We start from the raw sequence: 26,777 nt of genomic DNA, 5'->3' as shown, positions 1-26,777 counted from the left end.
TCGATCGTAATGCATAATGGTATAATAGTATAATATCATTGTAAAATATATTACACATTTACACGGATCTCGTACATTTCGTTCGTGTTACACCCGCGACGCTTAGGTAATTATATAGAATAATATTATTATTATTAGACGCGAGCATTGTAGGTACAGTCATGTAATAATTCGATAATATTGGATGTATATTAAGTATATAATATTTATAATCATGACGACGGCGACGACGGTGACGACGTCAATGGCGACGGTTTGGGCGGTGTCATCGTGATCTTTTTGAAGCCGTACACAAGCAGTATCGTGTAAAGTACGAACGCCAAAGATATCGTGATCATCACGTACATGAAGAGATTGAGCTCTGGTTCACGGAAGCGGGTCTTCTTCAACCACTCGAGCACCTCGAGTTCGCTGTCCAGACTCCCTGTGCAGGCGTACAACAGACGATACGGTTACGTTAATATTATATTATTGTTGATTTATAAAATTAATCTAATACTGCTGACAGCGAGTTTTACTCTCATTTACTGTTAATCATACAGTCTACAAACATACATGTATTATAAATACAGTAGTTATTATTAATAGTAGAGGATTGAGATAACGAAATAATATTTTTTACTTTTAATTGTTTAATTTTTTATGACAACGTACATTTTTAATTCCTCGTTGCAATGCAGAATATTCATAAAATAGTCTATGGGTTATTTAAAGTAATAACTAACTAATGAAGTACTCGTTTGAAATTTAATTTAATTTTTAAACATTGAAATACTTCGAGCCATAGGTATACCGTTTGTCACGTTGTCGTTCAAAAAAAGTAAAAACTTAAAAATTTGTAAGCAATGAGGTTTTTTTACGACTTAAAATAGTTATGACGTGAGAAAAACATTTTCAAAAACATTAATAGCTTTTAACGTGATACGTTAAATTAATCTACTGGTATATCTATTATACATTTATTTCTTCTTTCTTAAGAATATGCTTACCTCTGTATACACTAGGAAACTTATTGCGGAAGTAGACTATGGCCGGAAGCTTTGTAACACCCCATTTGCGTGCATAACGTGCATCAGCCATTTTTACAAAAGTGATATCCATGTTGTTCGTTTCGTCGTCTATAGTCTCGAGTTTCGATAGCACTTCAGCACTTTCGGGTACATCGTTTTCATCTATCGCAAAACACAACTTGTGAATGTTATAAATACCAATTGTGTGACAACGTTTATGTGTCATTTACCTATATAATTATTAATTGCGGTAATAACAATTTTTTATAACTATAGTAGATCCTCGATGTATGAATTCATATTTCAAAGTATTTACAATAATTAAAAACATTAAATAATTGCACAATCATTTGATGAAGAAATTTATAGTTTTTTTAGATATTTTTCTCTAAATTCTCAACAAATAATATTAATTTTTGTTCCGTTGTATCAAAATATTATTAAGTACCTACTGGGTTATCGATGACATTACAATTTAATTCCCTATTTCAAAATTAAGATAGTAAATTAAATAATTATCACAAGTACGTGATTCGTGAATGACGTAGTTTTTAAAACTATATTTTTTTTTTTACCAAATGTCTATAAAAATATATCTGCTATTAAATATCAGCATAATAATTAATTATTTTTTTAAATAAATTAAATAACATAATTTAATAAGTATTTATATTGTATAAAGTATAACAAAAGAAAATTTGGTTCTCAAACGAATAACGGAATAGAGAGTAGCAGTAACTGACAACACAGGTGACCGGTGGGTACTTACAGATTAAACATTTACCATAGTATATATTTTTTTAATACTTAATATTATTAGGTAGGTACGTACAGCAATATAGCTATATAAGTAATTTAAAAAACTTCCTAAAATAATTTTTTACAATATTTATTTACATTTACTTAATTAATAACCATTTTATACTTTGAAATTTTGATACCTAAAACCTAACCTAACGCTTTATTGATTTTTTTCATTACCTATTCTTTGAATCATCGAAAATCTATTTTATACTATGACGATCGTGGTTGGTATATGTACTTACAAAAAAACACCGTCACGAATTCATTTTCATTAAGTAATTTCGTTAACATTTTCTTGTTTACCTCATCAATTTCATTTTTTATTTCAAACACATCCTGTGAAGTTAACCACGATAAAACCTTGTCTTCATCACTTAAATCTCCTATGTATAATATGGACAAATTATAAGAAAAAAATATATTCAATTTGCAATTTGTAATTTTTCACATTTTTACCGTCAAATATTTCAGGTACTCTTTTTCTAAAATATACTAAAGATGGTAAACTTATGATATTGTATTTTGAAGCCACATCTGGATCTGATATTTTAACCATATCAATACCGAATAAATCTGCTTCACCGTCAATTATTTCTAGTTCTTCTAAAATACCACCACATTCTTCGCAGTTTTCTTCATCTAGACATAGTTGATTTTCATTTATTATTTTATTACGAATACAACATATTGTTATAAATGAAAGTTTATTTACAGAAAAACACTGCTAATAGTAATGATTCGTCCAATAGCCTTTCTAGCATACGACTGTTTACCTCTTCGATTTCATCTGCGAGTTCACGATTGTCATCATCTATTAACCATTCAAGAACTGATTCTTCATTTTGTAAATCACCTAAAAATACGTTAAAATATTTTTTAATTACTTATATGTATATTTTTCATTTTATAGTAGAACTATAGTGATTACCATCATATAGTAGAGGATTTCCATTTCTAAAGTAAACAAGTGCTGGGAATGTCTTAATTGAATACCTTTTAGCTAATTGTGGATCTTGAATTTTTACCATATGTATGCCATATAGATCGCATTCATCATCTACTCGTTCTAAATCTTCTAAAATTTGATCACAAACATGGCATGCTTGTTTATCTATAACAATAATAAAGAATAATTAAATAAGTTAAAATTATAAAAAGGATAAGTAATTTTGGTATGAACAAAAAGTTTCTCAGAAAGATATTTTATTAGACACAAGCATAAAAAAACATGTTTAGTTTTTATCATTTTTTTCCTTCTATACTGATGAAAAATTGAAGTGATTTGCAAGGGATCTTAATGCGATTTTTTGTTCAGTAACTTTATTATTATATTGATAAAATTTATTATGAATTGTAATTAAATACTTAATAAATAGAAAATGAATTGTGTATCATATAGTATGCATACCTATACTGTTTAAAATAAATTAATTCTCACACATAAATTTTAAATAATAACATATCTTAAGTAATTATATTTTCTCAATATTTTGTAGGCTAAAAAATAAAATAATGTAAAATTGCTCTGCTTTATAGCAGAGGGCATTTTTTTGAAATATTTCAAGTTTAAATTCAACTATAAATCGTTATACATGAAAAACGATTTTGGACAAAGTATATGAATAGATCAACACATTATATTTCTAAAAACCATTTAACGTGATATTATAATTTTTAATATCTTAATCTGATTGGTTGAATTAATGTTTGCGGGAAGTAAATATATACATTACTTATAAGTCAAAATTTAATAGTATTTTAAAATTGAGCGAATAGATCTTGAAAGGTATGAATATTTTATAAATATCGTTTATAGCCGTGTAGGTATAGAAAACAACAATAATAATAATATTAAAGCGTAAAGTCTTGAACTTCTATGGTTAAAATTTTATGAATTATAACAAAATAGATAACTTTACCATTAGAGAAAAAAATTAATTATATATTTATGAAATATCTAATCTTATTAACATTTGAATTTTAGACTATGTAAAAAAAATTTCGTTATTCCTTAATTTTTTTAAAAAATTTTTCATGATGGTTTTAAAAAGTACACGGAATTTTCAATAATTGACTTCCCTAGAGACCAAAAGGATTCAAATTTTTATCAAAAAGCACGTTTAAAGTTGATAATGTTTTTTCAATAGCTCCTAAATTAAACGTAAAAACCATAAAACCAATTTCACACATCATTGTAAAACTAATATATTAATTGTTTCATTTAGGAACTAAAATATATCATTAAAAATAAGTAAACTAAGTGCATACTTATATTTTTCTCACTTCATTTGTAATATAAATAGATATCTATACAAAATGTTGTTTAAACTGAAATTTGAATTAAAATATTCTTACTCAATCTTATATCTACAATAAATTAATTTACATCTCATGATAATAGTAAGTGGTTTTATACAGTATGTCAAATTATATAAATCAAATAATTCATGTTTTGATTAAACTTACAAAAATATACTGCTAAGTATTGTGTTTCTTGAATAATTGATTCTAACATCGATCTTGTGACCAATTCAATTCTATCCTCCGTTCTCTGTGTTATTAACCACTGAAGGACTTCTTCTTCTTCCTTTAAATCTCCTGTGTTTATGGAATATAAATAATAAAAATATCAAGTTAAAAATATGATATTTCATATCAAATGACACGTGTGATTTACCTCCGAACAGATTTGGTACCGAATGCTCAAAGTAGACTAACGCCGGTAATTTTGATACACCATATTGTTCTGCAGCGTCAATATCCTAAAGTATGGATTATATTATAATTTATAATAAAACATTAAAAATAGTCAAAATATTTTTTGTTTCCGTGGATCATAAAATAACATTAAAAAGAAATGTATATTTTTAAATGGGTTTACTTGTGTTTTAATAAAATTTATCCCGTGTCGTTCACAATCGTCGTCAATATTTTCTAGTTCTTCTAAAATACTCGTACATGAGTCGCATTCATCTTCACTATCTGCAAATATTTATAATTAATACATTTGAATATACTTAGGTATATAATATATATCTATAGATAGTATACTACAATTATATCTTAATTTAGCTGTGATCGTCTATTAAAATCTACGTATTCATGCGGATAGTCATCTATATTCTATAGTAGTCTAGTCATCTATGTCAGGTCAAATATTACAAAACAAACCGACTTCTTAATATTATTAAAGTGTTATAGTCTATCTATAAATATTATTACATAAGTAAATTTTGGAGAGGATGCAGGTATTAGTTGTTTTTTTTTATTTATTTATTTCAGCTAAATAAATTAAAATTAGGTACCTACTTTATTACAATAAATTACATTAATTATAGCTGATACGTATACCAACTGAACTATAAGCTATTAAATTTGAACGAATGGTTCAAAACATTTTAATCATAGGGACATAGAACTATTATAAGTTATAACATATATTATTTTTTTACTTTTTATAATTAAATGTTCATACATTAAGATTAATTTTAAGCTATTTATATCACGAACTTATTATCTCCGTTTTACGGTATTCGTTACTAACTTATAAATTATAAATAATAATATAATATTATTTTATTAATAGTTTAATGTATGTAAAGATTTTAGCAAAAATGTATTAATAAACCGTACTAATTATTGAATAAAAAATTATTAATCAAAAAAAATATTCAATACATTTAAAAATATTCATGAAAATAGAAACCGATGATCTCTGCTCAGAATTTATATAAATTTTAATGATTTTAATTGAACTTGAATTTAACATATTCATTGAAGTGACTTAATCAATGACAAAGTACTCTTAAAATCTTTAATATATCACTTACAATAAAATGTATATCGTCAATGAATCAGTTGCGGATATAAGGGGGAGGAGGGTAGTAGGGTAAATACCCCTCTTGAACTTAGGTTACCCACTAACCAAAAGAATTACAATCAACTGTCAATCGGGCTTGGCATGACGATTTATTATCAATCAAAGTTATAAATCAAAATGAGTCATACTATCTATAAGATATTTGTTATTTATTTTTATTGAAGTATCATCAAAATTCTATTCTACTTATACATTAAAAAATACCTGTCAATAAAGTTTTTTATAGCATTTATATTACTTTCTATGAAATAAAATTTAGTTCTTAAATAAATTGTTATAATTATATGTTTTTCTCGTTATCTTCTTAAAAATTATTATATTATATTGCTTTAATCATTTGTATTAATAATAAAATAGAAGTCGGTCTTTATAATATATAATTTATAATTATTATATGTAAAACGATAACTCTTTTAATAAATGACGATTAAGTTAACTACCTATGACTTATAAAATATATAGATACATTAATTAAATTTTGTTTGTAAACCAAGCTTGTATATTAAATGCGTACATGCATATTCAGTGCACTAAAAAGTCTAAAAAGCCAATGATTCGCAGTCTCAGATGCGCTTTATTATCAAAGCCTCTATCCTCTCCCAGGTGAGATACCATTGTTATTGCTTCCTTGAATATTAGAATGAATATCATTATTATTTTCCATATTATCATTATCATCATCATCATCATCATCATCATCATCGTCATCATCATTATCATTATCATCATCAACACCACCGTCGATTTTAGTATCATCTTCAGCGACAGATTCTGTCACAAATCCTGGTTTCGCTTCCTTTTTTTTCATATCGCTATGGACACCGTTTTGTGGTTGCGCTTTATGATGTCTACGAAACGCTTTGGTGTTGGACGCCTTACAGCGTTCGCACAGCGTTCCATTCCCTATATGCCGGACAACAACACACTCATATTTGACACCATAACACAGTTTTACCGTTTTATAATATTATACAATTACGAGTCAAGACAGGCATTTTGTTAATCAAAATTCAACACTCACAGAAAAATACTGCAATTGATTCCGAAGAGGCTATAGCATCTTTTAGATCTTGGCCATTTATTTCTTCAATTATTTCACCATGTGGATTTTTTTGAACCAAAAGCCAATTTAATATATCTGCTTCTTCGTATAAATTTCCTGAAATATTCAATACAAATAATTTGAGATGCCAACAATATTATTGAAATTTTGTTTAGGCTTAACTTATAACTACTTTATTTATAATAAAGTACAAACTTATTATATACCTGCATAAATTGTAGGTTCTTTGGACCCAAGTTTAAAGAACACTATGGCTGGTAAGGCGAATACCCCACATTCCTTAGCCATTCGTTTGTCATCGATTTTAACAAAATCTATTCCAGCAGCATCTGCATCGTCGTCAATATGTTCGATTTCGGCTAGTACCTGTTTGCATTGTTTGCAATCGTCACTGTCTAAATACAAAGCAATTTGACGATTAATCCAACTAATAATATTTAAAACAAATAAAAATAATAATCTTACAAAAGAACACTGCTACATTTTCTGAACTCTGTCTAATTTTTGAAAACATTTTCCTATTAACTTTTTCTATATGTTCGGTCAATTCCATGTTAGATGGATCGGTGAGCCAATCTAAAATTTCTTCGTCGTCATCTATGTCACCTAAAAATATAATATGTTTTAAATAGGAAATTGCATTTATCAATTCATACTTTTTTATACAAATTGTAAGTAAAATTATTTTCATTAACTGACCGTCATAATTGATGTATTTGCTTTTTCGGAAATATGTGATACCGGGAGGACTTCGAAATCCATGTTTCTTTGCCATTAATCTATCATTACATTTAACCACTTTTATTCCATATTCTGCAGCTTCATCATCAATTAATTCAATATGTCGTAAAATTCTCGGCACTCTAGTATCGCCTTCAACGACTAAACATTTGAATTAAAAAGAGGTTAATGATATGGTTTTGTAGTTTATGTATTTTATTAATAACTTACACCAAACAACAGCTAAAAAGTCTTGATTATCAATGTACTCAAATAACTTTTCTCTATCTATAAGTTCAATGCTTTCGTCTGTCTTTTGTTTTATCATCCATCTAAGCACTTCGTTTTCATTAGCAATATCTCCTTAAATAATAATTTTAAAAACAAGTATAAAATATTATTAAAATTATTACATTTTTAAATTACTCATAACTAGTTATGTATTGATTTTTAAGTTAAAATAATTAAACATTTATTAAATTAATTATGTTCTTAAAATTTTAAAATTACCTCGATTGTCTTATATATATATTAAAAATATTTCTATAGATTTTCTAAATCATCTTTGAAAAACTAAATTGCATTGATTAAAAATTAATGAATGAATAAACAAACAAAATTTAAAGTTCAACAACAGTAATGATTTTATTAATACATTATTTTGTACACACCAAATTTATTGGGAAAACTTAAACGTAACAATACTAACATACTTATTTTTAAACATAAATATGATTTTATTAAAAAAATAATTAACAATGTTAGAAATACACGATGTTAAAAACAATTTGGGATAATCAAGCTAATTAAAATTGTCCTATATTTAGTTTCTACATGAGCAAAATCAGAGAAATCATTACATATTTACACGGGGATAAATAACAGCCTTATTCAAATTGCATTTAATATTAAATTAATATTTATACATTCTTGTTAATATCATAATTCAAATAAATTTCAATACATTGTTTAAAATAACTAGAAACTATAACAAAATGAGCAATTAAATTGAATTATACATTTTAATAAGACAGAATAAATAATTGTGAAAATATTTTTATCTTTAATAATTACTATAGATTAAAGACTATTTATTTAATCTTTACGAAGTATACTACACCTAATAACTGAAGTTACATACATATTTAAATACAACGTCAAGTAAAATATATAGTAGGTATCAGTAAAATTTTAGGTATAATAAAAAATGCTTAAAATTATGGTTATTCAACGATTTAAACTATTTTAATACGGATTTAAATAACTTTAAGCTTTATATTAAGTAAAATTACTTATATACTATTTATTTTATTGATTATAAATTAACACGTATTTTGGGATATTTTATAATTTTACAAGGAATTTTTTACTTTTAAATTGCGTTAAGTGCAGCTTTAGAAAAAAAATACAATAACATTCATATGTTCTGCAAATGTTCTTGTTTAAAAACTTTGTAGAATAATACATTTTGAACTTGATAACGATGTAAGATATCTATAGCTATTTTAAAAAGTCATTAATCTATAAATATTTTAAATCTAAATGTAAAAAAAAATTATTTTGAATTTTGAGTTCATAATTTAAACAATGGGTTGTCAGAGACTTTAAAATTAGATAAAACAAAATATTAAAATTCAATAAACTATGATCATTTATTATACATTACAGCATATTTATAGTATGTTAAATTATTTTTGATTATCAATAACTCTATTGAAAATATCCCAACAAAATTTTACAATAGTTAAAAAAAAACACTAATTACTATCTTAATTATCTGTATTATGATATTTTTTTTTGCAATAAGTATAATGTATTGAATTTTAAGTTTCATTTATAAAATAAACGTTTGTTTATTTTAATGTGTCTCACTTATGGTTTTTTTGGTTAAATAGCAGTTTTAACATTTTTATAACATGAGACAAGAGTAATAGATAAATGTTTCCTTACAACGAATTAATGAAAAATGAGTAGATAGTTAATAAATTAGTTATTTCAGATAATGTATTAAAATATTTAAAACATTCCACATACCCTTAAAATAAAAGTTGGGTGTTTGGAAATTTGAAACACCAATATATTATGTTTATTAGTCCGCTTTTTAAGTTGGTGTTTACCGTTTGGTCAGAAAAAAATACAAATTTAAGAAATATTATTTGAGGACTTATACGTTTATTTTTCTTTTGTCCTATATCAGGCATCGGTATTTGTAAAATTTTACCACCACCAAGATGCTTTTCCGTTATCTTTCTTGTTTCTTTTTTCTTTTTTTTTGTTACTGTTATCCGGCTTGCCATTCGTTTTCAGTTCATCGTCTTTAGTTTCTTTTCTTATTGGCTTCCCTGTCTTATTCTTTTTAGTTTCGGGTTTTTCCTTTTCGGCCGGCGATTGTGGTTTTGGGCAACATTGGTATGGCTCAAATGATGGTGTATTGGTCTTAGTGTTTCCCAGACCGATGTAAAAACAGCTATCGCCTGCAGCAAAATCCAAATTATATTAGCAATTATTTTTTTAAATTATATGACATTCTGAACAAATAATTAACGAAAAAGGTGACAAATGCGTGAATTAATTTCAAATTATAAATGCTAAACAAAAGCTTTAATGTAATAAGGGTATGATGGAACAAAATGCTGCAGACGACAAGCTGTTAGTAAAAATAAAATCAACATTTACAAAATTATTCTAAATACGGTAGCATACTAGGTATAAACATTATACATTTTTTATAATTGAATATTAAAATTAATATTAATTTTCGTGTTGGATAAATCTACCTAACGGACAAAATATTTATCCGATTGTAGGTTCTTATTTCATATTTTAATAGAAAACTTTGTAGAGCAAATCTTTTTGGTTGGATATAAAACTAATATTGACAATATTTAGCATAGTACAAAATATGTACAACCATATAATATACATTATATATTCAAAAGGATAGATAATATTATATTTGATTCTGTAATATTTTATAACTACATTAAAAAAAAAATCAACAAGTTAATTTACCATTTATAACAGTAGATGCATATTTTTTATGCTTCTTTAAACAAGTATAGTATTTCAAATTTTATAAATTAATTAAAATGTTTTATTATGTGATGAAGCGTATAATATTATATACATTATATACGAGTATAAAGTTGATTAATTGTATATTTGAATATACAATATTTATAAAGTATATATTTTTAATTAATATTGAATTTATTAGTGAAATAGTTTAAATATTTTATAGTTCTACATCAATTATTAAAATATGATATTTAAAATAAAATGAAATCTCTATGAAATCATCATTTTAAAGAAATTAGGTCATCTATATGGGATTAGAGAGAACCCGTGTTAAAAATATTTTGTTATTATAATTAGCTACTGGACAGTTGCCTATTTATATTTTTAGAAAATCAGCATCATATGTCTAATTCAACACTAAGACTTTTTTACGCATTCAAGCACGCGAGGTTTTTTTTAAATTTAAATACCTGTATGTTCAATTTTTTGTAAATATTTAGTCGATTTTGGATCTTGAGTTTTTTTTTTGCCACCTGAATATGATAGAACGATCACGATTATTGGGACAAATTTTTATACAATTATTTTAATTCACTTAAGTATATTAACACGTAGTTATTGCTTACTTTTTTGATCAATTAGCCAACTTAACACTTTCCCGCTATTCTTAAGGTTACCTAAGTACAATATAATAATATTATAGAAAATTATGATAGAATATAATAATTTTTTAGACGATAATTATATCTATACATAAATTACATACAATACACACTATATTTTAATATACCTTTATATTAATTTTAATCATATTTTTATGTATTTAAAATAAAATTATGTTTTTAGACTTTGTGTATATAAAAATTAAATATTATTTATAATATATACCAAACTATTTTAAGTGCCTTGTTTACATATAATTCATATTTTCTATATGACTATTGAGTATTTAACCTGTTGTTTAAACATTCTATTACACGTTCAGGTACATTTCACGCTTACACGTCTATATACAATATACTTATATATACACTAATAATATTCACGCTAACTTTAAAAAGCTCATTGCATTCTGTACAAGAGTTTACAATAAGATAATTTTTCTATGATAGAATGATATATAAATACGATTATAGATGTATTTTATATTTCCAATTTATCAGTAGGCTTTCAGCATTGCTATTTTATTACAAAATTATTGAATGTTCATAATATTACTATTATAATTTATAGTATCTATATGGTCCATCTATTGTGTTCAAATAAAATTATTTTTTCAATTTTGTTTTTACCATGAAATTTGAGTATATGTTTCATGTTTTTTGAATCAGAATACGAAGTATTTATTTTGTATGTTATAATAGTTTTAATTTTTTAATTTTTAGAGCTCTAGGATTTTTAGAATATTTTTAGAAATTTTTGAATCCAAAATTTGAATTTGAAATTTTATTTTAAAAAGTCTACTTGTCATTTTTAGTAATAGTATATAATAACTTACTAGTTATTACTGTTACCTATACGCATAATCACAAAATTAACATTAATTTTACCATAAAAAAAATAATATTTATTTTTACAAAGCAATTTGCTAAGCACTTTCAATAAATATATTTTATCCCCCCCCCCCCCCCACCATCAGATATTGAAATCTCGAGAAAGTAAAAAACAACGAATGACTAAACTTTTTTGGTCAATTTATTATGGAAACATACACCGATAATCAATAATGTATGATGTCCATTAGAATTAGGTACCTAGTTATATCGTCTAGTTATAACAAATATTGACAACATTTTTTGTATCGACGATAACATATATATATTATATAGGTACATAAGACATAATTATTCATGGAAATAAAAATTGTATAAAAAATAATTGAATTTCTTTAAAGCTATTAATCAACTGGAAATAATATTTATTCAAAAATAAATATATTTTATAGTTATATATGCATATTGCATATATTATAAAGTATATATACCATTATATTTATTATCATTCCATCATATGACACTTATTATTTTTCCTTATTACAATGAAATATTACTAAATTAAAATTAACTTAAATAATTAAATTTATGATTGTAATATTCCCATAGATATTAAAATTTACAATAGATATATTTATATATTATAAATTACAATCAAATATTTTATAGCATGTACTATTAAATAATCTAAAAATATATTCAATTTAGTCTTTTACCATGATAAGTTCATAATTCATCCTATAATAATTATTGTGTCAAGTAATTTGATAGAACATTTAAATTGTATTCAAAATTTTATAATTTTATCTAGAATTTATACTTATTTAATTGTAATAACTTACCGTCATACATTATTGGAACTCCAGTTTCATAATATACCAATGCAGGGAAACTAAAAATACCAATTTCTGATGCCAACTTTGAATCAGTTGACTTAACGAATTGAATACCTTCTTTATCAGTGTCATCATCTATAGTTTCTAACTCTTCCAATATACTAGGACAAGCTTCACATTTATCATCATCTATAAAAATATACGAATTTATTTTTCAATAATATAGTCATGGTTTTAACTCAAATATCTACATACTTAATTATTAATAAATATATGAGTATTGTGTTTATCATTATTATTAAAGAAAATAAAAGGCAAAATTTTGTCACTCATTTAATAAGTATTATTTTTTTTATTTTTTTTTTTTTTGAAACAAAACAGTGTTTCAAATTTTTTGTATTGATTGTTTTTAACTAAACAGAATTTAAAGACATTTAAAGAAAGAAAAACTGCTAACTACTATTTAGCTGTACATGCATAATATAGTAGATTCATAAAAAAATATACTATGTATTAATTAATTACTATAATATTAAGAAATGTATAGTTAAAAAAAAAAAATAAATATAAAATGCTTTTATTTTTTTTTTAAAAGCTTTTTTTAGTGATTTAATTTATGAAATACCTACGTTATATGCAATATAGACAATATTAGGTAGGTAATTTTAAAAAAGTTAATTGTGAATATGTAGGTAAACAATTTAAAGTTGGAATAGAATGATTTTGATACTTTAAATATTATTATGACTCAAACAATAATTTATTGAAAATTCCTATGCCTAGTATATATTGATGTGCGTATTAAAATGTTTTATATATTATACGTACAAAAGAAAACTGCCAAGTGTTCAACGTCATTGATTAAAGTTTGTAACGTTTTTCTATCAACGTTTTCAATAAAATCTGGTTCAGACTCGTGCAAGTCAAGAACCCATTCTAAAATTGCTTCTTCGTGCATCAAATCGCCTGTTAAATATAATATTTTTATGTTATCATATTTACTATATATCTTAGATAATATAATATTGAATTTTGTAATAATTCTCATTTATGTATACATATATATACATTCTCACCTGTGTAAATTTTTCGAAATTTATTCCTGTAAAATAATAATGATGGTAAACTCGGGAGATCATATTCTTTTTCTATTCCATCATCAGAAGTTTTTAAAAATTGAATACTTTTTTCCTCACACTCGTCATCAATGTTCTCCAATTCAGATATTATTTTTTGACTTTTTTTATCTCCTTCCTTGTCTAAAATAATTTATACATATACTATAGTCTTTAAACAATGTATGTATGAACAACGTACAAAAAAATACAACGACAAATTGTTTTTCATTTAATATTTTCTCCAACATTTTAGTATTAACTTCTTCAATACGTCCAGGCACCTTAAGAGTTTCTTCATCTATAAGCCAAGTCAATACTTCATCTTCATCTTCCAAATCACCAGTATATACTAATGGTTCTTTGTTTCTAAAAAATACTAGTGAAGGGAATGTTCTCAGTCCATATTCTCTAGCAATGGATGCGTCTTCGGTAGTTACAAATACTATTCCGGTTTCATCTAATTCATCATCAATATTTTCAAAACCATCGAGTATACTATCACATTCTTCTCCTTCTTCACATCTTCCACCTAAATTAAATTAAACATTTTAATTTATAAAGAATTAACACGTATTTATTTATTTATTTTTTAAATTACTAACTAAAGTAAACTAAAACGTATTCATGGTCAGCGATGAGGGTTTTAAGTATCTCGTCAGTAACTTCTTCAATGGTTGCAGTAGTTTTTTGCTCTATGAGCCATTTTAATACTTGTTCCTCGTTTATAAGATCACCTAAGATTATAATAATGTGATGTTAATTGCGAAAATATATAAATTATGTATATATTTATATATAATTAAATACCTTCATAAATAGCAGGAATTTTATTTTCAAAGTATACTAACGTAGGTAAATGATCTATGCCATACTCTTTGGCTTCATTCGCATCATCTAACCGTACAATCACAATACCTTCTTTATCCAATTCATCATCAATATTTTCTAATTCATTTAATATACGAATGTCTTCTCTGTCATCCTTATCATCTGTTTAAAATAAGTTTAAAACAACAGTATAAATTTTAAAATATTAATAATATATTTGTGTTAAAAATAAGCTCGATTGGAAATATAATATGATAATCATTTTTAATAATATATATTTATCAATCATTAATTTAATTATATATATAACTTATTAAATACATTGATGGTTACAATCAAAATAATTTCTTTTTCTAGAACTATAGCATATTTAATCACAGTACTCACAAAATAATACTGCCAAGTAAGGTTCAGACTCAATGAGCTTATCAACAATTTCATCCGTAACTTCGGGTATCTCTGAATGTCTTTTTTGGTGTATTAACCAACTTAAAACTTCTTCTTCTTTAAGTAAATCACCATTGTATAAATGTGGAATTCTTTTTTCGAAGTACATAAGTTTTGGTACTGTTGTAATGCCATATTCTCTAGCTTCATCAATATTACAAATTTTTACAAAAGCGATTCCACTTTGATCACATTCATCATCAATATTTTCCAATTCGGCTAAAACTTTTTGGCTTTTTTTTTGGTTTTTATCATCTAAAAATTAATATAAATAAAAATAAAAAAAAATATATATTTTTTTTTACTGAGTAAGTACTTAGTATGTTTAACTTACAGAACAATACAGCCACGTTTGATAATTTATTTATCAGTATATCAAGCATTTCATCAGTTACATCTTCTATTTCGTCGTGTTTTATTTGATAACTAAGCCATTCTAATACTTTGTCTTCATCTTCCAAATTGCCTAAAAAGTAAATTAAAATATTCATATATTTATTTAAATATTTAATGAATAAATATTATATACCATTATAAAGTGTTGGTACTCCATTCTCAAAGTATAATAAGGCTGGTAGTTCTTCAATTCCATAGAGTTTTGCTTCTTCATCGTCATCGATTTTCACAAATACAATTCCAAGTGTATCACACTCGTCATCAATATTTTCAAGTTCATTCAATGCTTTTTGAGATTTTTTATCATTATTATCATCTACAATATTAATAAGTATAAATTACAATTTTTAAATTTTAATATCTATACTATTTATTCACAACAAATACATACAGAAAAGAACTGCAATATTTTTTCCTTCTTTTATTAGACGGTCCATCATTTCATTCGTAATGTCTTCGATTTCATCTTTTTGAAGTTGATCAATAAGCCAATGTAGTAGAGCGTCTTCATTTTCAATATCACCGTCGTAAATGTTTGGTATTTGTTTTTCAAAGTATACAACTGCTGGCACAGATTTTAAACCAAATGAAGAAGCTGCTTGTGGATCCTCAATTTTTACAAATTGTATTCCATGACGATCACAATCGTCATCAATTTTTTCTAGTTCATTTAAAACCCTCAAAGAATCCTCGTCATCATTATCATCTGAAATAGTAAAAGAGTTTTATAATACATAATGTTAAAACCTACATATTTGTAGACCTTACAAAACAAAACAACAAGATTATCAACTGAGCCAATAAGTGTATCTAATGTTTTTGATGTAACGTCCTCAATAACATCTTCTTCGTCTCCCGTAGACTTGTTTTGTACTAACCATTCTAGTACATCTTCTTCTCTAGTTAATTCATCTAAATTTTAAAATGTTAATGTTTTATCACATGCATAAATACATACTATATAAATTCAACTATTATAATATAATATAAATGTGTCTTTAGACAAACCACTGACGTTCATAAACAATTGGTATTTGATGCCGATAATAAACCAACTTCGGCAAGTCCCCTAAATTGTACTCGTCTGCTAAACTTGAGTCGTGAATTTTTACGAACCCAATCCCCAATTGATCTGCTTCATCGTCAATATTTTCCAATTCTTGCAATGCTTTTGCACATTTCTTGCAACCAGCTTTATCTAAAATAATTATTTTAATGTTAACAATACAATTATATAATTTAAAAATCAGATAAATTCTCTCGCTATATTGCATGGATAAAGCTATGAAAGGTAATACATTTCTAAAGGGGGGCGCCGAGGTCAAAAGCTGAAATGGGGGTCACAGCTTACAACCATTTAACTTACGAATATCCTTTAAAGTGCATTCTGATCGTTCAGGACCTAATTCAATGTAATATTTCGATTTCAATGTTTTAAATATATGTGTATTATAATGATTATTTGTTTCGTAAAGTTATTTTTATGGTAGTTTTTTTTACTTACAAAACAAAACAGCTACGTAGTCCGTATCTTCAATAATTTTCTGTAATATTTTTGAGTTTACTTCCTCAATACGATCTGGTAAATCTAAAGCTTCTAAACTAGTTAAAAACTCTAAAACTGAATCTTCATCCATTAGATCTCCTATAATTACATAAAACTAAAATAGTTTGATAAAAATATGATTTTAAATGTACACACCTTCATAAATGATTGGTTCTTTCTTTCGGAAGTAAGTAAGAGCTGGGAAATTTTTAATTCCATAATGTTTAGCTAGTCTTTTATCATTAATTTTTACAAAATCCACTCCAAACGTGTCAGTATCATCATCAATATTTTCAAGTTCTTCTAGCACTTTGTCACAAGTATGACAACTTCTAGTATCTGTACATATAAATAATTGTATCAATATATAAGTTTACTCAAAATACAAATATTCAAATTATGTTATAAATATTTTGTTATTTTTTCAATTCTGTCGTAATAATTACTAAAAAATTACTAACAGACAACAGTGAATATCAGTTTTAGTCTCATTATTATACAATTATAAAATATGGTATTACTAACTATTTTAGTTCATTTTATCATTGATAATGAAACTTAATTACATAAAAAAATCTATAGTATCTATAGTATCTATTTTATAAAAATAATAAATTAAGAGTTATAAAAAGAGTTATAGAGTTATAGAGTATCTATTGTATCTTTTAACAGTAGTTTAGTTATAACTTTTAAGTAATAGTAGTGATAGGTTGTATCAAATTATTTTTATAACTCCTAATTTATTCATACGGCGTATAACTAATATTTATAAATAGGTAAATATTTATAATATTTAACTATAGTAATTTATATTCATATAGATCATTTAAATGTAAAAATTTAAAACATAAAAGGTGATTATTTTAACCACGCAATACAATAATTATTTATTTTAAAGCCATGTACAAAAAAATATTCTTTTAACATTTTACATTGAAATTATTTATTATTTGTATCTTTTTGTTAGTTAATGAATCAAATATTGATTTTTTAAATAAAAATTTATATTTTTTATTTTAAAATCTAAAACAGAATAATTTCCTGAAATTTTCTAGGGATCGTGAATACTAAATCATTAAATATTGTTTAAATACGATATTGTTGAAGTTTAAATTTAATAAGCTGTGAAAAACAACTTGGAAAATGTATAATTTAAATTTTAAATCCATTAGTGCAAAATTTCATTTTTTGTAAATAAATATTACTTTAACAATATTCTAATTTATATCATATAATAAAAATATAAATTTCTATTTCAAAAAAAGTCAAAGTGGTATACTCGTATTGTGGATTAGCAGCTAATTAATAAACATATAATTAAGAAAAATGAAAACCACGTATCAGGACTTAAAATTAATTTTGAGATTGTTTTTAAATATCGATAAAAATCATTAATAACACTTTATTATGATCATAAAATTGAATACCTATAAGATTCTTTATACGTTTTTCAATTTATATTTTATGAAAAAATATTAGAAAATCAAATGAATTTTTTATAAGCATTTGAAGTTCAAATTTTAGGATTCTGAGCAGAGTGATGAATCTATTGATTTTATAATAATGTGTATTTTTTTTCTTTTTATATTAAATCTTGAAAATTAGAAAACTTAAAACTTTTACGCATATTATGAATTTTATTATAATACTTAAAGACATTTTTGATTTATTTTAAAATATTATATATTTATACTATGAATCTAAACATAAATTTTAATTTCGGACAAAAATATATCAAGCTATCGTAATATTAAAATTAAATAAATAAATTTAATAGTTATGTATATAAAATTAGCATATCATGAAAATAAATATAATTTATTACGTAAGCTGTCATTACCTAACCGTTTCAGCTCAAAATCATTTTTCGTATACAACGGTTTATCATTAAATTACAATTTAACACACACATTTCAAATAATGATCTGATTTGACATCTTACGTACAGTAAAGCAGTACTCATTTATCTACTTTTTAAAACATTGAATATTCATCCATCAAATAATTATTTCTTTTAAAATAATTTTAGATATTTTATTGTAACAAAAAAAAAAAAAAAAATAAGTGTAAATACTGAAAATGTTATAAAATGTTTAAATGATTATTTTCTAAACATAATACAACTTATCATTTAATAATCATCATATTTTATTATTTCAAAATATTTCAACATTTTCTGAGTTATTTATAGACATTTACATTTTTTTTTAAATTGTATTTATACTAATAACAATAAAAAATAATTTCTTTTAGTAAAAAGCTTGAAAATTTAATACTTACACCATAGGTTTATAAAAATATTAAAAATATATGCATAGGCGAAACTAGACATTTTTATTAGGTCAGGCCAAATAAAATATATATAAAAAAATATGTGCCCAAATAATTATTAAAATATATAATATACATTATAAAAATTTTCAGCCAGTATTAGGTCAGGCCATGACTTGACTGGCCTGACCCGTAGTTTCGCCTATGAATATATGATCACTATTTAATTTTATAAGCACCTATTTGAAGTTTATATTTAAATAAAATTCATCAAAATTACGAAACTTTTATAATTGTTTTGAAGTTAAAAATGTATATATATATACATTTTTTATAGTTTAGGTTTGAATATTTAGTATTGAGTTTTTCATAAGTAACTCAAAAAGTATAATCGCATTTTTTTTTTTTTTTTTATTAACATTTAAGGTTTAAATTTGGATGAACTTATATATTTGAACTATGAACATGATATTTGTTAATTTGTTATGATTTAAGAACATCATTCATGGAAACATATATATTTTACATAAATTATTTTTTTACATACATAATGATATTTTAAATTCAACCTATTGTATTGCTAATAGTAAAATAAATTACTTTAACTAATAGCAATATTAAAAAAAAAAAAAAACATGACATGATAATTGATATGGGCTTAAAGACCATCTTGCGTTAGAGTTGTTTATCATATAATCGTGTGTATCATTGAATTCAAGTTTAACATAATCATAGTTACGGAGACTCCCTGACTCCTGCCGTATAGCAGAGCGGTACCCATTTGCTAATATTTTTAAATACAAATCGATTTCAAGTAAAAATAAAAATTTAAACTTAAACAATATGTCTATAATATTGTTTATTGATAGGTAATAACTAATAAGTAATAAGTAATTTTTTATTTTCTTATGCCCGATTCACAGTCGCGCGTAACTACTTGTAGAGAAAATGACAGGGCTACGCTGACCTACGATGGGGTTTTCATAGTTAGAAATTAAATTAAAATCGTAAAAATGTAAAAGTGATGCTTAAAATTTAATAACAAAACAGTAAGCGATAAACTCGATATTGTGCAACAACAACAATATAAAAATCATAAAATTAAAAAATCAATAGGTTATTAAATTAGAAAAAATATTATTGATAAGTAAAGTTTAATTTTTATTTCGATTTCAATCTTTTTAATGTACAGTGTTATGATATTTTCTTTGATTAAACAATTATTTATTAGTTTATTATTTTTTAAATAACAACTTATATTATTGCTTTTATGGTACCTACGTAAGAAACTGAGATGTTATTCTTTCTTTACTTGTTTTGATATCTTGATGATTTAAAGTTTTAATGTATTTAAGAACTTTTTTTAATTTTTTACATTTCTTTTCTTTTAAGTAGTGTTGATGGACACGCTCTGCAATCAAGCCATATAATTGATGTATACATTTTTTTATTTTTAATACTCATTATATTTTCTAAGTACGAGTTGTAAATATTTTTCCTCCATTATAAATTAATTATGTAATATATACGTTATGTACCTATAATTATTATATGGCATGTTCTATTTAGAGTATTTTACAGTTAATTAATTATCATTGTGGTAACTCTAAATATTTGATACCAAATATTGGTACTCTATGTACAACGAAAAATACGGTTCCAAATGAATATTTTTCTTGTTTATGTGTGATATAATTTTTTTATTTTGCTATACTCATTTTCTTGTTTAATTTTTGTGATTTAAAAAAATTATCTTTTATAATTTCACTTTTAAAGTAGTTAAGCATTATTTAAAGTGTTTTTAAATGATACGTTAATGCATACAAAATAATGTTTAATTTTTAAAAATAGTATTTTTAATCTAATTTACTCGTACATATACTTTGCAATTAGCATTAGAAGATACTATATATCTACGTTTTTTCTTTATTTTATGTAGGTAAACATAAACAAAAATAAACTTTAACAAATATAAAATATGGTCATTATTCGCATACCTAAATCAAAGATAATTATTTTGGTTTCTAGAATTTTATAATCCGAAAATACGTTGTACGAGAGTGGACTTGTAAATCCGTATAGTTTCTATTTTTGTATTTTTGTATTTGAGATATTTGATTTGTTTTCTAGTTTCAACAATATAAAAATATGTTTTGTGTAAATATACAATAAACATGTAAAAATTTGTTTTCCCTATAAATTATATACCTATACAGAGTCATTTACAAATTAACCTAAAACAAATTGAAACAAACATTAAAATATAACTTAAAGCAGAGATTTTTACATAATTTAGCAATTTATAATATCTAGTGAAGTGGGCTGTTATTAACAGTAAGCTATTAAACGTTTAATTTTGAAACTAATTTTATTTTAATCATAATAAATACTAATGTATGCCAATAATGATCTTTTTTGTTTTTTTTTTGAAATATTTTTATCATAATCAAGTCTTAAAATAATTAATAACTAATGTATTGAGTCCTTAATAAGTTGTTTAATAGCTATATAATAGTATTTAAATATTTTTCTTTCTATAAAGTATATATATTTAAAAAAGTAATATAAGTTAAAAATTTAAGCTAAAAATCATGTATTTTCCAAATGTAGTATTATTGTAGTATTATATCATTGTGAGTTAATAAAATAGATACAATAAATACGTGTCTAAACATAGTGTGTCTTCTATTATCTTCTATTATAAAATACCTATTCTTTTATTAATTAAATTAAATAATGATAAAAAATTTAAAAAATGTAATATTTAGTTGAAGTACATAAAGCTATGTATGATAAAATGATAATTTCATGTTATTAGTTTTAAAGGCTGTTATTGATAAATTTTTTTTAATAGTATTAAACATTTTGCAGAACAGTCTCTCGTTGTTGTTTCCTACATATATTACATTACTAAAAGTAGATAGGTACTATTATAATTAATAACTTATAAAACTTGTATCATAGGTTTTGCAAATGTTATTCATACTTTAAATGGAATTATTTCATAAAATTAATATTTTATACTAAAAATATGGAATACTACATTAATAGTTTTTAATTTACAACCGTTTAAAACATATATGAACTTCAAAAATTTTGCAGGATAATGATAACCTATATATTACATATTATAGATAAAACATTTGTTTTGTTTTTACCATGCATATAGAAAATTTTTATGTATGTCATAACGTTTTTATTTTTTTATAACTTCAAAACAATTAATATTATTCATTCGTATACATTTATTTGTTTTTGTTTTTATTAATTTATTAAAAATTATTGAGTATTGATATTGAAAGAATTGAAATGCCACGTTACAGATACAGTTTTCTCCTATGTATAGTGTAAAAATTTAGTAAATATACTGTAAATACGTAATGTACTCAAAAGTTTGATCTACGCGAACTGTTTTTTTTTATATACTCTCATTGTTAATTAATAACCAAAATGGTTGTTGACTTGCAACTACATTTAAAATACTTTAAATTAGTGTCTGAATGTATTAAAAATCAAATATTTCATTAAAATAGTTTAAATTAAACTCTTAAAATAGCAAATGTGTAGCGTTCTCTTAACAAACTTTTATAAATCGTTATTTTGAATAGGTAGGTACATATTATTCTAAATAGAGCTCGTTCTACACAAAAATAATACATGTGTGTCAAAATGTGTTTATATTTTTTTTATTTTTTCTTGATGATTTTTGGAAATTTTGTAAAGAATTAGAGAGAAAAAAAATTTAAGTATTATTCCTGTTCAATAATTTGATTTTCTAAAAAAGAATGCTGCATAATATATAAATATGAATATTAATAATTGATTAATTTGAATTAATTTCAATGAAATACTTCACGTTAAAAACGATATATATATATATTATACATATAAATTATCTTAGCGAAGGTTTTTCTGATTATAACATTTAAAAACAGCTGTTGTGTGATGTCAGTTCAGCAAAGATGAAATGAAACGATCCACACTACCTCAGATGGAGTCAGACGTGTGCTATTATTATCTCCGGCGCTCGGCCTCCGCAAAATCGTCAACAGCAATCAGGGGATAGTGTAACCATAATAATACCATGGCCGTCGCGCGTTTTACAATCCAAATTTCTCTCTCTTCTCCACCGGAATACTTCCATTAGAAAGGTCAGCTCTTGAACAATTTAAAAACATTGCCAACAATAGAAACTACTATTTTATGACGCTATTTTTTTTTTTTCAAAATTTCGTGCCCCCTTCGTCTTAAAGCTTTCAACTTTTAGGTTAAATTTTATATTAATAATAATGTTTTTAATAGATAGGCTATTAATAAAATTATTAATATATATATATGTATATCAGTATTAATAACGAATTATTTTATTTTTTTACACTTAGCTATTATTCCATTAGCAATACTTGACTTTATTCTATGCCAAAACCAAATCTGTTTAGAATCATTCAAATAAAAATCGTAGACACATATATTTTTACATTCATTAAGTTATATAAAAACAAACACTGGTTTAATAATAACGTAAGTCATAAAAGTGGTATCATATTACAATTTGGCATTGAATATTAACATTTATATTTTACACATACATGCAGATTTTTTCGCTTCTTTGATTTTACGAATTTTTTATGATACTATTTGGTTAAATAATTTTAATGTTTAACTTCTTTTAAGTTGATTTCGATAATTATAACCAAATCTCTGTTATTTTAACAACATAGTTTGGCAATTCATTCACAGATTAATTTTTTTTCTTATTATTGAAATCCCAGCCAGTGACTCATAGTATATGAAGTTGCCAACTCTCCAACTTAAAAATTTGGGACAAGATTAATAGATTATGCCAAATAGCTGAACAAGTTTGCTCTAACTCCAGTATTCTCTTATAACATTTTATAATACATCTTTTTGGAGGTAACATAATATAATAATAATGTATTAAAATATAGTAATTATATTTGTATACATACCCAAAATACTTAAAATAGTATTTTATCTACAGCCATTCGTTTGACATACGCGTTATTTGTCTTAATCCTTTAATTTATCAATCATTTTCCTCATTTTATTTATATTATCAGATTAATTTATTTATACATAATTTAAAGGTTATTTTTATGTTATACACATTAATGGTGTAGATTGTTATGTAAAATAAAGTAACTAATTTTTGTTTATAAATCGTTAATCGTTCATTATACATTGCATAATACTCCAAAAACGTCAAGCTATGTATGTCATCACGTTACTTACACCAAAATACGGCAACGTAGTCCTTTTCATTTAACACTCTTTCTAGTTGTTTGGCGGTTACATCTTCTATTATCGGCTCTGCATGATCTTTAGGTCGATATGCGGCTACCGGCGGGTCTGGTGTCGAAGCAGTAGATCCACTAGATGGTAATTCTTTTTTAGCGGTCACGTGTTGCTGGAGTGCGACAGCGGTAAACGCGATCACGGCTAAGAAGCCATGCCACGTGAATCGTACCATATTAATTTGAGAATCGATAAATCAATGAGTAGTTCGTTCGGCGATCGATACGGACGGAGAAATAATATATTTAAAATAAATAAGACGAAGATGACGTAAAAGAGCTGAAATTGAGAATTTTTTTTTTATAATTTTTGTACGTTAATACGTCAAATTATGTTTTTAATATATATTACGATTTTTTTTTGGAACGGAAGACTGGTACTGACCAGCAGCCGCATGACTAGCTAACGCGCGCACTGTGCCTGGGCAATATTCTGTTTGGAAACCGCCGCCGCTAATCACTCCTACACCCGTGCGAGCTTTGAGCAAGCTCGAACAGTGTTGTACGGCCGCCAAGTCTCATTCAATTTTACATCGCTTACAAATGCAGACTGATCATGCTATCTTGAACAATCTAAATTGTTTAATGCAGTCAATTAATGAATAATTAGATCTGATTTCACTACAAGTTAAAAAAAAAAAAAATGAAAAACGCTCTGATAATCTCTAAAACTACTGATTACGAAATTAATAATTTACCAGGCATAGTTTAAATGTAACATTTTAATTTATACTTCAAATAATATGATACTAATTGCTTTTATTTTATTGAAATTCATAGTCAATTTACCATATTGATGTAGGTACCTACCTAAAATTATACAATTTACTTGCCTATTAGTTATTAGTTATATATTTTATTATTATAATGTCCATGCGCTTAATTACCACATAATAACAAGTTTAACGTACGGTATACTTATAGTTCTTTCCTAATAATTCTAATTTTTTTATCAAGATTTTAAAATATATGCTTAATGGTAACCATATAATATTATATAGTTGGCCAATAAATTTTAATTTCAATTTATAGTTATAAAAAAAAAAAAGATATTGTTAACATCATAAATTTGTATAAATATAAGTTCATTGATTTTTTAACTTAAGCTCTTCAAGTTTTATTTTTTACACTATTATTTTAAACCGTGTAAGTTCACTTACAAAACAAGTAGTACTAGATACATAGGTATATTTGTATTTGTGTGCTCTTTTTTGCTGGGAAATTAAACAAAAAAAATATTTTTATGTTGATTTGTACAAAAATTAAATTCATTAAATATCGTAATTCGAGGTATACAATTAAATATTTTTTAAGGTACACTAAAAATCACATACACCACGCCGATCATAGAGATTTAAGATAGTGTAATCTTAAAAAATTAAATCTAATGACCTTATAATTTTACATTTCACGCGAGTTTTCTACAGTATTTACTGTATGAAATTTAAATTAAATACAAATATTTCTATTGAAAAATTCATCAATACAAGTATATATATATATGTTACAGTAAAGGATGTTAAATTTATATTAACGTTATTAACTAGCAATTAATGTTATTAGATATTATTGAATATTTTACAAGGTTTATAACGTTAATTACTAAGGATTTATGTTAATTTCAAACTATATTAGTGAATCGTGTTATTTGTATTTAAACTGTTATATTATTATTATTTATTTTCACATGATAATGAACTATGACATTTAGAATTACATAATTTCCTAACCATTCGACAAGTGCATTTATTAGTTTTGCACTTCATTTTACAGTGACATCATTGATAGCCTTGTGTGCCCATAAGACTACTACATCCTGCTGCTTCTCGAAGTATTATCTCTTTATTTTTAGATGATTCAAGCGAATATTATAGGTACTCATCAATGGTTAGAAAGGAGTTATTATTATCACTACGTTTTTTTAAAATTATATCAGATATAATGTTGTTAAATTTGTTTTTCATTTCAAGTTCATCCATAATGAATTTTATTAATAAAGAAAATTAACACAATGTTTTACGAATATTTTAAC

General features: G+C 24.4%; 1 protein-coding gene across 3 annotated transcripts; it reads right to left on the bottom strand.

Annotated features, from left to right (window-relative positions):
- LOC112603121 lies at window positions 1-25,184 on the bottom strand. 3 transcript variants are annotated; one of them, XM_025351552.1, is made up of 31 exons: window positions 25,098-25,180; window positions 24,684-25,025; window positions 17,316-17,498; window positions 17,118-17,258; window positions 16,629-16,811; window positions 16,382-16,525; window positions 16,005-16,319; window positions 15,747-15,929; window positions 15,552-15,683; window positions 15,158-15,472; window positions 14,750-14,932; window positions 14,545-14,676; window positions 14,142-14,471; window positions 13,901-14,083; window positions 13,653-13,790; window positions 12,831-13,013; window positions 7,709-7,840; window positions 7,457-7,639; window positions 7,223-7,363; window positions 6,964-7,152; window positions 6,716-6,853; window positions 6,307-6,597; window positions 4,696-4,796; window positions 4,492-4,576; window positions 4,281-4,412; window positions 2,743-2,925; window positions 2,527-2,667; window positions 2,271-2,453; window positions 2,057-2,197; window positions 990-1,172; window positions 1-424 (listed from the first exon to the last, which is right to left on the bottom strand). In XM_025351552.1, the coding sequence occupies exons 2-31, from the start codon at window positions 24,919-24,921 to the stop codon at window positions 213-215; spliced, it is 5,418 nt and encodes a 1,805-aa protein (XP_025207337.1). In that variant the 5' UTR covers window positions 24,922-25,025; window positions 25,098-25,180; the 3' UTR covers window positions 1-212. The 3 variants fall into 3 exon arrangements, with proteins under 3 accessions (XP_025207337.1, XP_025207336.1, XP_025207338.1); XM_025351551.1 differs by having other exon boundaries at window positions 24,684-25,184; XM_025351553.1 differs by lacking the exon at window positions 6,307-6,597 and having other exon boundaries at window positions 24,684-25,184.
- Between the last annotated feature and the right edge of the window lie 1,593 nt (window positions 25,185-26,777).

The sequence above is a fragment of the Melanaphis sacchari genome, unplaced genomic scaffold (genome assembly GCF_002803265.2).
Source record: "Melanaphis sacchari strain LSU unplaced genomic scaffold, SCAv2.0 Contig96_pilon_pilon, whole genome shotgun sequence".
In the NCBI taxonomy this organism is placed as follows: Eukaryota; Metazoa; Arthropoda; class Insecta; order Hemiptera; family Aphididae; genus Melanaphis; species Melanaphis sacchari.
Note: the sequence above shows the minus strand (reverse complement) of the source record. Positions and strands in the feature narration are given on the sequence as shown.

Coding starts and splice junctions, on each gene's coding strand:
- LOC112603121 (XM_025351551.1), bottom strand. CDS start 24,921: ATGGTACGATTCACGTGGCATGGCTTCTTAGCCGTGATCGCGTTTACC. Junction 17,259..17,315: donor AGAACCAATCATTTATGAAG/GTGTGTACATTT, acceptor ATGTAATTATAG/GAGATCTAATGGATGAAGAT. Junction 4,797..6,306: donor TCAAGGAAGCAATAACAATG/GTATCTCACCTG, acceptor AAATATTTGCAG/ATAGTGAAGATGAATGCGAC.